The sequence below is a fragment of the Pinus tabuliformis genome, chromosome 8, assembly GCF_031772625.1.
Source record: "Pinus tabuliformis cultivar Carrire ecotype Pingquan chromosome 8, CPIR1, whole genome shotgun sequence".
In the NCBI taxonomy this organism is placed as follows: Eukaryota; Viridiplantae; Streptophyta; class Pinopsida; order Pinales; family Pinaceae; genus Pinus; species Pinus tabuliformis.
The window spans coordinates 1825666665-1825679795 of NC_142294.1; the positions used below are offsets into that span (position 1 = coordinate 1825666665).

Below are 13131 nucleotides of genomic sequence, written 5' to 3' on the forward strand. Positions count from 1 at the left end.
TTGAAGACTAAGAGTGAGGTCTTCAAGCGGTTTCAGGAGTTTAGAGCTCTTGTGGAGACACAGACAGGTCGGAAGATCAAGTCCCTGAGATCGAACAATGGGGGAGAGTAAAATCTTGGAGAGTTTGTTGACTATTGTGCGGAGGCAGGCATTAGGAGGGAGTTCACTGTTCCTTACAACCCCCAGCAGAACAAGGTTCCGGAGAGGAAGAACAGACCCATCGGAGGGGCTGCCAAAGCCATGTTACATGATCAGGGGTAGCCATTGTTCTTGTGGGCAAAGGCTTGCGACACAGTTGTTTATTTGCAGAACAGGAGTCTACATCGTGCCTTGGGGCACATGACTCCGTAGGAGGCTTTTTCTGGGAAGAAGCCTGATATTGGTCATCTTCGTATCTTTGGGTGCATTACATACTCCTACATACCCAAGGAGAAGAGGACCAAACTAGAGCCCACCGCAGAGAAGGGTATCTTTGTGGGCTACAGTGAGACCTCAAAGGCCTTTCGGATTTACATTCCTGCACAGAGGAAAGTTGTTGTCAGGCGGGATGTGAAGTTCGAGGAGGACAGGGCGTTTAGGAGGTCACGGGAGTTAGAGTATCTGGATCAGCCAGACCCTCAGCAGCAGTTGAGTCAGTCGCAGGGATCCACTGGGCAGGGATCAGGAGGATCCGGAGGTACATCTATGAGGATGTCAGGTCTGTCAGTGAGCAGTGGCTCGCCGAGCCAAAGGGGTGGTGCTTCGGGCAGCATGCAGAGCAGTTCACTAGGGAGTCCACTGATGGACAGTTCACACGGTACCTCAGCTTCTACAGTTTCAGGTGCAGGCAGGAGGACAGCAGACAGACAGTCAGGAGTTCAGGCCCCTGATGATGATGATGAGGAGGAGTTCGAGTAGAACACCTGAGAAGTTTTGTAGCTATATGGCAATGGTTACCAGCATCCTTGACTCTGAGCCTTCTAGCTATGAGGAGGCATCTAGCCAGCAAGTCTGGAGAGAGGCCATGCAGGAGGAGTATTCTTCTATCATGAAGAATGATGTTTGGGAGGTGGTGCCGAGGCCTGAGGGCACATCCGTGGTTACTTCCAGATGGCTTTACAAGGTAAAGCATGTTGCAGATGGCAGCATTGAGAAATTCAAAGCGAGGTTTGTGGCTAGAGGGTTCTCCCAGGTAGAGGGAGTTGATTATGAGAAGACCTTCGCTCCCGTGGCTTGATATACTTCGATCCGCTCCATTATATCGATACTAGCAGAGATGGGTTGGAAGATCCACCAGATGGATGTGAAGACTGCATTTCTCAATGGCTTCATACAGGAGGAGGTGTACATTGAGCAGCCATAGGGCTTTGAGGTGCATGGGAAGGAGTCCCATGTGTGCAAACTAAAGAAGGCCCTTTATGGCCTGAAGCAAGCTCCCAGAGCTTGGTACTCCAGGATAGATACGTACTTGCGGGGGATGGGTTTCACAAAGAGTGAGGCAGATCCGAACCCTTACTATATTGTGATAAGTGAGGAGCCTCTCATTCTGGTGTTGTATGTGGATGACTTGGTCATTACAGGTGCAGAGAGACTCATAGAGCACTGCAAGAGAGATCTTGTGGCGGAGTTTGAGATGAAGGATATCGGCTTGATGCATTACTTTTTGGATTTGGAGGTGTGGCAGGAGGAGGGGCATTTCTTCCTGGGGCAGGGGAAGTATATTGTGGACATCCTTGGCAGATTCCACATGGAAGATCGTAAACCCATGTCGACACCGATGATCACCAACTAGAAGAAGCTTCATGCTTCGGATTCCGAGTTGGTGGATCCCACATTGTACAGGCAGCTGATTGGTTCCTTGATGTATTTGGTCAACACTAGACCAGATATTTGTTTTGCAGTCAACACGATGAGTTAGTTTATGTGTGAGCCTAGGAAGGTTCATTGGGAGGCTGCAAAACACATTTTGCGGTACTTGCAGGGGACAGTGGATTTTGGTCTGGACTACAGGCAGGGGGATGGAGTGAGACTGGCAGGTTATACTGATTCTGATTGGGCAGGTTGTGCTTCTAATAGGAAGAGCACTTCAGGGTGCTATTTTGGGTTGGGTTCGGGAGTAGTGTCATGGTTCAGCCGGAAGCAGCAGTCAGTAGCATTGAGTTCAGCGGAAGCAAAGTATATGGCAACGAGTCTAGCTAGTTGTGAGGTCATTTGGCTTCGCAAGATGTTGTTTGGCTTATTTGGTCAGCCGTTGAGACCTTTAGTGATTTACTGTGATAATTAGAGTTGCATTAAACTCACGGAGAATCCAGTATTTCATGACAGGTCAAAGCATATCGGGATCAAATATCACTTCATCAGAGACTATGTTCAGAAGGGTGCTGTGAAGCTTGAGTATATTCCCACTGATGAGCAGGTTGCAGATATTCTTACCAAAGCCTTACCACAGGGCAAGCATGTCTACTTCAGAGACAAGATGGGTGTGGTGAGGAACACCTTCCTCGGTAAGAGAGAGTGTTGAAATTTGGTACCGGAGGACAGGTGGTTCCCTAAGGGTTTGATCTTTGGCCTAGGGAAAAGTGTCCAAAAGAATTTAATATTTCTCCTAAAGTTATAATTCTTATAAAGTCAAATCTAATTTAAAAATGACTTTAAGTGATAAAGATACTAAAGTCTAATTTTAAAGTGACTTTAATAAAGTCAATGTAAAACTATAAAGGAAAAGTGACTTTGGAAATAAATGACTAAGTGGGTCTTTATTAAAGTGGGGTGAATTAAAAAATAGAAAGTGAGATTTAAATGAGCATTTAATCTCAGCCCTAGATCTCAATCTATTTTAGCCATTGGATTTAGGGATTCCCCAAAAGTCACTTAGGGTTAGATTAAAGGAGGGAAAGGAGGAAAAGGTCATTCATTCTTTCATGAGCAGATTGAGAGAAGGAGAGCAAGAGAGCAAGGGAGATTTCTGGACAGGGAGGAGAAAGAGGCAGCAGCTTGGCACACATTCCAAGGCAGCATTTTAGCAAATCCGTACAACTGAGTTAGCACACAGTGAAAGGCAGATATTGGGCACGATTTTCTAGAAATCCGTATAGCAAGTGCACAGAAATCGAGGAGTAGAAATCCGTACAGCAAGTGGCTGTACCTTGGCACGCAAATCGAGGCAAATCCGTACAATTGTACTGCTGGTTTTTCTGCACGCAAATCGAGGAAATCCATACAACGTATTTATGGCAGCTTGCACGCTTTTCTAGGCAGGCCGTACAGCAGCATTTAAGGCTGAAATTTGGGCACAAAAATCGAGGAGGCCGTACAGCATTTATTGCTGTTCTGTTTTGCTGTTTGCAAGTTTTTCCAATTGGCTGTGAGGCACGGAAAACGAGATAAGTTGTAAAAGTTTGCTTGCTGATTTTTGCTGAATATTTCTCACTGTAAAAAGCATTTTCCAGAAATAAGAAGGAGCTTTCGAACTGGTTTTCCCCAAGAGTTGTAGGGGGTTTTTCCAGGGTCAGCTTGACCAAAAACCACTGTGTTTAAATGTGTTGAATGGCTGTTTGTATGTGCTGATTTTTATTTCTACATTTTCCAGCATTCTGTAATTTTTCCAAAATTTGTGTTTTCAGCGAAATTTATTTTCCAATTGTTGAATGTATGGATATGGGAATGGGCATTTAACTATTTTGGAGAAATAAGGTGAAACTAAAAACCGAGTGGGAAATGAGAAATTTTTACATTCTTGGCCTCTGTGCTGCTAAAAACAGCCTATGTTACCTCGGGACAGCGGTTTTCTGCTGCTATCAGTGTTGCGGGGGAGCGCCCCCCCCCCCTCGAACCCGCTCCCGAAGCGCGCTCCGGGCGGGAGTGCGCTCCCCAAATCGCTCCCGGACAGGAGCGATTTTCGGGAGCGTGCTCCCGTAAAAAAATTTGCGCTCCCTGGTCTGTGAGGGAGCGCTTCAGGGAGCGATCACTCCCGGGCATTAAAAAACGCTCCGGGAGCGAATTTTAAAAATCCGGGAGCGGTTCGGCGGAAAAAAAATTCCGCCGGACCCGAAAAAACAAAAAAATTTAACTAATTTTTTTTGGTTTATAAGCCCAATGGGCCAAAAAAAAATCATTTCAATGAGATTGAGCTTGAGCTTGAGAGCTGAGGAAGAGCAAAGGAGCAAGGAGCAAGAGCTGAGGAGCAAGGAGCCAGAGCTGAGGAGCGAGGAGCAAGTGCCAAGGAGCGAGGAGCAAGCTTGCAGAGGTAAGTAACTTAATCATTTAGTTAGTTTAGTTGGTTAGGTAGTTAGTTTGTTTTGTTTAATTTACCTGTTTGAGTTTAAAGATCATTAATTTAAATTAAATTAATAAATTAAATGAATTAATCCCAATAAACTAAATTAATTTGCAGATTCAAGACTCAAACCCTACAAACATCAAACACGATGGACCTGGGGATTTTTATTGGCATTTTCCTCTTCCTGGTCCCTTTTCTGGTTATTATGGTGGTGGAGAGTAGGAAACGGAGGGGGCCTGAAACTGAAGAGGTGGATGAAGAAGCCGGAGGAAGTCAAATAGGTGAAAACCCCAGTGAGGAGGATGTGGAGGAGGGTGAACATGAGGGTCAAAAAACTAAACAAGACCAAACTCCATTGTGGAAATATGTTCAGAGGGCTGAAACAGGGAGAGGGGGTGGAACCACTAAATTTCATTGCCCCCATTGCAACACTGATTACACAGGCTCATACACCCGTTTGAGAAGACACCTTTGCGGGAAAAGGGCATGGGATGGAGAGAAATAAATAGGAATCAGAACTTGCGACGCGGTGTCAACAGCAGATAGAGCCAAATACATAAAGGAAGAGGAGGACGCCCAATACAAAGCAAAAAGATCAAGGGGTTTCTTTGAAAGCTCACAAAGAACTCCTTCAGCATCCTCCCAAGGCAGTGGATATGGACATGGAGGCTCAGGGTCATCATCTTTACGCCGTAGAACCATATCAGATTTCCTTGATGAGGGGTGTAGGAATGATGTGGATTCAAAAATTTACAGGTTCCTCTATGCAAATGGGATACCATTCAATGTTCTACGCTCACCTTATTGGCACGAAATGGTTTCTGCCATAAATGATGCCCCTAAAGGATACAAGAGCCCTAGGTATGACAAGGCAAGAACTGTTGGCCTTGATCATGAAAAAGCAAAAATATCACATTCTTTGAATAAAATGACAAGTTCTTGGACTGACAATGGGGTGTCCATTGTATCTGATGGATGGACAAATGTAAAAGGCAAGCCATTGATAAGTGTTCTTGCTGTGTCCCGAAGTGGTCCCATTTTTCTAGCTGCACATGATTACTCAGACAAGTTCAAGACCGCTATCAACATTGCAGAAGCATTGCTTGAAACAATTGAGCGTATTGGCCCATACAATGTCATCCAAGTCATCACTGATAATGCTCCTAATTGTAAGGCAGCGGGAGCAATTATTGAGGATAGATACCCGAACATATTTTGGTCTGGATGTTTGGTTCACACATTGAACCTTCTGTTGCATGATATTGTCAAAAACAAAAATGAACAATACCAATGGATTGGTGATTTGTACAAGAAAGGAAAAAAAATGATAAAATTTATTACAAATCATAGCAATACCCATGGCCTTTTCCGCAGTCACTCGAGATTGGAGTTGCTGAAGATTGCGAGGACTAGATTTGGTAGCTATTACCTCACCTTCAGGCGCCTTTTGAAGGTAAGAGAGGGTTTAGCTAGCATGGTATCAAGTCCAAATTGGCAGGTGTTAAAGGAAAGGGCGACAAATGTAGCTGACATTGCAGGTTTTGAAACGGTGGAGGAGGCCGCTCTTGATGGGCAGTTTTGGACAACTGTGAGACAGGTATTGGATTTCACCAAGCCAATTTATAACATGATTCGGTTTGCAGATACAGACAAACCAGTGATTGGCGAGGTGTATGAGCAAATGGATACCATGTTGGGGGAAATAAAAGACATTGTTAATAACAGAGATCCCGACTTGTACAATCTGATTCACGATTGTGTGTGTGAACGGTGGAAAAGGCTTAACCTTCCACTACATTGCTTGGCGTATATCCTTACGCCAAAATACTACTCAGATTCTTGGTTGGGCAAACCTGCAGCAGGGGGTGGTGTTAGGACCAAACCCCATTTAGATCGAGAGGTAACTAAAGGATATCTGGATGCATTAGAAAAGTTGGTGCCTGACAGGGAGGAATGTGCAGCTGTGTGCCTTGAAATAGGCAGATACTTCACTGGCAGTGATTTGTATGGTAACTTCCATGCAATGGACGACAAAGATAAATTTGATTCTCTCACATGGTGGGAAACATATGGCGGCGACGGACTTTTGCGAAAATTGGCATTGAAAGTTCTTGCACAGGTTGTAAATTCTTCTTCTGCAGAGAGGTGTTGGAGCACCTACAGTTATATACATAATGTGAAAAGAAACAGGCTCAACGAAAACCGAGCAGAAAGCTTGGTTTATGTGCACTACAATTTGAGGTTGTTGAGCCACTACTGTGATCGGGCTAATGAAGATCCCACATATAAAATTTGGGACAATCACCCTGAGGACGACAATTTGGAGGATGGCATTGTACATATGGAAGAACTAGAAGATGAGCTTGTACGGGATGAAGCTGAAGCAGCTGCAGCAGCCATGCCACCTCCACCTCCACCATCCAGTAGCAGTGCTCGGGGCCCGAGTCTTGTTCCATTGCTGTCACCACCTCCATCGACACCCTCGCGTGGAGGCTCTAGTTCTGGTCGTCAGTCTGGGCGGGAGACTCCTAGAAGACCGCCACGACCTACTTATACTCCTGGAGACTCTCGTGGCAAGGGCCACTTGTAGATTTACAGTTTACTTGTCTTTTTTAGTTTCTATTAGACTTGTCACTTTAGTTTTCATAACTGTTCAGTGTTGAGTTTTGAGTCCTTGACTCTTGAGTCTTGACTCTTGACTCTTTCATATCATTATGACATTATGATATTTTTTGTAAACATTATATCACTGTGACAATGAAAATTTGAAGTTTGAAGTTGGGCCTTGGCAATTATAACTCATTGGTAATGATTGTGAATTATGAATATGATGCTTTGTGAAAGACTAAAGTTGTTTCATTTCATCTCATTATTCATGTTTCATTTTATAAATTTTTAACATTTCATATCATGTTAACAGTTAGAAGTTAGGACTTAGAAATATCTTCGATATTACTTCTTGTAATGGTTAAACTTGGCTTACAAGTACAACTTGTTACTTTGGTGATCAATGATGATAAATGTTATTGAATTGAATGTTATTTTAATTTATTATTTTACTAAGGTTGATGACGATTATAATTTCTAGATGATTGATGTGATATGGTTCAATGATCAATTTATGTTTTTTTATGTTTTTTATGTCTATTTCATCATTCTACATGTTTTTGTTGACATATATGTATCAAAAATTAAAAAATATAAAAAATATATATATTTTTAAAAAATCGCTCCGGGATTCGCTCCCAAACCGGGAGCTTCTGAAAATGGTCGCTCCCGCTCCCGCTTCCGCTCCCGCTCCCAAGTAACACTGGCTGCTATTGCTCTGCTCGGCTGATGTCTCTTAGTCCTCCTGTGATCTGCAATCACGCTCTAATACCATGTTGAAGTTTCTAAGTTTACTTAGTTTAGAAACCCTTCATGCACTTTTTTTGATTTATTCCCACCTACTTGTTATTTTCCTTTAACAATTATTTACAAAGTAAATACTGAAAATAAACACCAGTGCATGCTCAACATATTACAGATCAGCAACTAAAAGAAACAAGAACAAACACACCACATGACACCATTATTTTTGGACCAATGTCCCCGGAAAAACCCAACGCGGGAAAACCGGTGCAGCTATCTGAGGGTTTTTTTATTAAGCAATATCAGAGTACAATCTGGGTGTCGAAACTGGCCTACCCAACAGAAAATTTCTTTAACAGCTATACCTCACAGTTTGAGAGATCTCCTGGCTGAAACCCCGGAAAATCCTTCCGGCAACTCCTTAGCACAAAACTGCTCTACAACCCCAGCGTCTGCCCAAACTAGACAGTGTCAGCCCCTCTCTGTCTCACGTTGGCCCTGCGTCAGCCCCAGGAGACCCTGCGTTAGCTCTAGGAGCCTCTACGTCAACTGCGCTGGCCCCTCTAGTGCTCTGCGCAGCACTTGGCTGCCTCTGCGTGACCCTGCATGAGCCCTTGCTGGCTCTGCGTCACCCTCCTTGGCTGCTACGCTGCTCTCCCGATCACTGATTCTATCTCTTAGCAAACCCCGCTCTAGAGTATAGAATGATTGATCATTTGGTGTGTTCTCCAAGTAACCCTCAACCCTCGTCTTATACTTTTCCTGTTGACATCTCAACAACCGAGATTAAGTCCCTAATCAACGGCTAAGATTAGATCTGGCTTGCTCCATTTCTTTTGGACCATTCTAACACAGATTCATATTAATACACATTAATATTTTATTTTCCCTAAGTTTAGACTTAGGGACTCCATTAAAAATATTAATTATTTTAATATCTCCTGATCTGTTTAGAATCTGCCCAAACCCTTTTTGGGTATTGGATATCTCATGTGCCCCAACCTCTCCACCAAATTTCGTGGCTAGAGCACATCCGATGCTACCCCAAATCAACAACTTGGAGTTGGCTTGGGTTGTGATAATGTTCATGTAGTGGTAGCGGACCCAAACAAGTACATGGCTTAGGAGGACCGATGGAGACTATGTGGACTTATGGATGACATGTGTGACACATCTTGTGTAGCTACATCAACTCAGAGCCTTTATTGTATAGGACATAGCCTTGGAACTCGACATGTGTGTAGTGGAAAGCTTTAATTGTATGATACTACATGTGTTTGCTAAGAGCATTAGCCCACATTGCATTGTTGGTCTCCTTTACCTCCCATACATATAGAGGAAGGACACAATCCTTCACTCATTCATATCACTCATCATTCTTCTTCACTCTTATGTAGGGATGTGACTAGGAGTGCACTAGTCATCCTCTCTCTCTTATATCTTCAATTGTACATGTGAAATTTTAATTACTGTTGCAGTTTGTTGGTTATTATTCTCCTATCATTAGATTATTTGTCTTTTGCAATATATTTGCAGCAAAAACTGAATAAAACAAAACTGCAACTTCACTCAAACATAAATAACCACGTGAACTAAGAAAATTATGCACACAAACACAATTAATGGACACCAATATTTTTGGACAAATGTCCTTGCAAAAACCCCCGTGTGGAGAAAACCAGTTTTATAGATGAGTAATTTTATTATTCTTCAGCAAATTTGTGATGGAGAAAATTCAAAATCGTTTGCCAAAATTAACAAACCTCCAGAAAAAATATTTTTATCACTTCTGCAAGTCGATTTCTCCTCCAAGAATAAACTCGACCTCCTCTGAGCAATTCAGTCTCCCTCTGGCTTCTACTCGGCTCACACATGTGGCCCTGCCACTCACAAACTCATACTGGCGAGGTCACCTTTGAAACCCTAAAATCATGCTAAATTTATAGAAAAGATCTTGTCTAGCTTTGGGGGTCTGATCCTCACCAAGTACAAGAAAGTTAACTGAGGAAAGAACCCAACATGTCTAGGAAAATCCCTTAAAAAGCAAAAGGAAGCTCCAAGTAGTGTGCCATACTTAACCTAGAATACAATGGATGAAGAAGATAGAGATTTTCTTGGGAAAAGACTAAGAAATCGGAACTGATGCACGAAATTCCATGATTAGGGTGCATAAGTCAATTGAATAATGGAAGATAAACCTCTCATGAATAACCATCAAAACCTGCCAAGAATAAACTACCAAAAGGCATGCATTCTCTCCTTCCATCCAACCTAGCTTTTCCTGGAATAGCTTACAGACTGGATAAGAAAAAGACGAGAATAGACTCTCAAATTAAGCACCCACCATTGCTAAGAATAGACCCTGCAACTGCTGAAAATAAACCTCAAGTGCAGCACCCTGTCTCTAGCTCATAATAGACAAGATAAGTACAGAAAAAGGCACAGTGGATAAGATTATATAAAATATAATGGATAGCATTCCTTCTATCGAAGAATATCTCCTCAAGTGCACATTCTTTGTACAAAGATAGCAACAGGAAAGATGGAAATTAACGCAGAAAGTAACCTCATACAAGGCACTCCAATTGGTTAAAAATATAAACTTGCTGGTCAAGCAAACCTCTAAATGCCCAAAATGGACGTGCTTTCTCCCTGCAAAAAACACTAGATATATCTCATGTGGGTTGCCCTGCTCCTCCTATTTTTAAGAGTGATGCCCTAATTTCGACCTGGTTTTGCGATTTCTCAAGATCACTTGAAATCTCTAGGTTTTCTTCTCCATCATTGTATGACCCCATCCATGTGTCACTTTCTAAAAATAGAAAGCATAAATTAACTTGACCTGATCACCACCAAAATTCACACCCATGCTCTTATCCATAAGAGGTGTCCATAAATATGGTTCGTTTCCAAGAATAGAAAATTTCTTACAAATATTAGCTTGAAAAATCAGGAAGTACCCTCTTGAAATAATCACCCTCCCATGCATGCTCCAAGAGTTGTATGTAACATGCATTCCTCACTTAATAAAATTAGAACTGAAATCTCAAGTAGAAGCACTGAACATAGTATCTCGCATATCAATCTGAAAACAGAACTAGGTCGGATCTCGAACTTCGGAACCTAAAGATGTATTCAAGAACATGTTGAAGCTCGACATTAGGGGAAGGATCCGCCTATGGGATGCTAGAACCCCAGAACTCCCGATGTTAGCGCAAAACTTGCAAACCACCGCTTGGAAACAAGTCATTGAATGAAATCACTCAACATGGAGGTGATCCTGTAACCTAATTTAACTCGACTTGACTCACACGTGACTCCAGACACAACTTTTTGGCTCCAAGATTCAACATAGACATCCCACCAAAATTGCTCTCAAATAAAACTTTGACTATGTACTTAAAAAAAAATCAGTTCCACTTATGAATGGACCAAGAGACATGATGAAGAATTCTTACAACTTTTGATTAACACTAGAGACCTAATTGGTCAAAAAAACACTTATTGATAACCAAAACAAACGAAACTAAGTAGGAAACAAACTCAAACTTGAAGCAAAGGAGAATAATTCGTGCTAAAATATGCGTCCTATTGTTCACTTTGATGCCAGATGACTTGCTTTAACAATTTAATGCTGCGTGCAGACTATTCAATATCCTCGGTGAGAAAGGTGGTTTGTCCAATTTCAGACTATGACATACCCAGGGCATGAGTTACAACACATTCAATCTTGTGATGACTTGCAGACTATGCGATTCTTATCATAAAAGCTACATAGCAGGCAATCACATACAGTACTCCACAATACATTTTTCGAGGGTTAACATAGAGTGAACTGTAACAAGAAGACCAAAATAAGTAGGACAACGGCTAACATGTCCGAGAGAATAGAAATGGGACGGAATCGGATGAAGCTCTGTCGCCCAGGAGGGAGGTGTGTATGAAAATTTGCTCAGAAAGGCTCCAGAACTGCCTTCTCCTTCCACTCGCTCTGCACGAAGCCCGTGAGCCATTGTTGTCTTCGCTCTGATGCTCTTGCCTTTCACCTGTAATTTACTGTAGCACCATGGAGATGTAAAACCAATCCAATGGCAGCCACTGCTAAAGCCGAAATGTTTGCAATCGGGAGTCAGCCTAATCCTATATGAAATTAACGACGCCGAACCCATAGGGTTCCAGGATGTCAACTATATTATATTTTTCAACTGGATTCTTTAGCGTGCTGCTGGTTATAGATGGAGGCATCATGTCATAGTTCCATTTTCAAACTCGTTGGACAAGTTCAATATTCTTTAATGTTTATGTAAATTTTGAAATTATTTTTACATAAGAAAGTTGTTTGTTGTGTTCAATACTTCTGCATTTTTTTGTTTTAAAATTATTTTTATGGGTTGGTATTATAAATATAAACTGATGTTTTCATATTAAGATATTATTTAATTAGTTACGATTTTAAGAAAAACAAAATATTTTTTTATTAATAATATTTTTTTTATTGATTGAGAAAAATGATTTATAATAATGTTTTTTTATTGATTGAGAAAAATGATTTATAATAATGTATAAGTTTTAATATATCATTATTCTTATGTAATATATTCAGATTCCATATGTTAACATATAAATATTATAATATGTGATGTTTGTCTAATAATATTATATTATATATTATGAAAAAGTAAAAGGTTAGACTATGTTATATAATATTTTTGTATGTGATGTAATATAAATCATTTATCTAATTTATATTCGAAAAACAATGTCAAATATTATGTGTATTTTAGTATTAAAGAAAAATAAGTACTTGAACTAAGTGTTTGTGGGTTTGAGAAGATATTAAACCAAGGATGATGATGGTTTTTAGCAATATGACAACATGCTTTCTACCACGACCCTTGCATGTAATCTTTGACATTCTCCATTATAGCAATAATGTCCCATGCCTCGGTTCATCCATTGATTCCTTTAATAATTAGCTATGTACCTCTAACACTAATGTGGAGACAAGCTAGGGGTATATGCCCTATTTAGACCCTTTGTCATTGGGTTAGGGCAATGGATTTTCTTCATACCCAACTACCATTTGACATGCTTTTTTTGTCGTCCCTGTCTCTAACAATCCCATCACCCTATGTGCTTTAATGTGTAGCAATTGGATTTTGTTGGTTCTCATGGCCCCCCATCCTACAGGTCGACGTCGCCCTCCTACATGTCGAACATGGGTTGAATCTATAGCTGGGGATGTTGCTTAAACCTTCTACCAAGCATTCTCCCTTACGGCCCAGGAAAAAAGAATGTTTTTTTAGAGATTGAAGTCAAGGTTAAACACGACTTGATTTTTACTAAAGATATGGACGTTGCGGTCATTGAGTTTCTATCTAATTGTAGCACTAGTCTTACCCATTGTCATACCAACTTAAATACATAAACCAGGACATGACATTTGTATCAATCCAATGTTTGTAAACTTGGAAGCGCAATACAATCTATAAAGAGTTAAGCTAGATTGGTTGTCACTTCTA

General features: G+C 41.2%; 1 protein-coding gene across 1 annotated transcript in view; it reads right to left on the bottom strand.

The window, feature by feature from the left end:
* D-CDES (D-cysteine desulfhydrase) overlaps positions 1 to 11878 on the bottom strand; it is a 404250-nt gene extending 392372 nt beyond the window's left edge. Inside the window, exon 1 of the mRNA XM_089374568.1 lies at positions 11485 to 11878. Within this exon, the coding sequence (XP_089230694.1) occupies positions 11485 to 11778 (294 nt within the window). The 5' untranslated portion in view covers positions 11779 to 11878. The remainder of the gene's footprint in view (positions 1 to 11484) is intronic.
* Positions 11879 to 13131: the final 1253 nt, after the last annotated feature.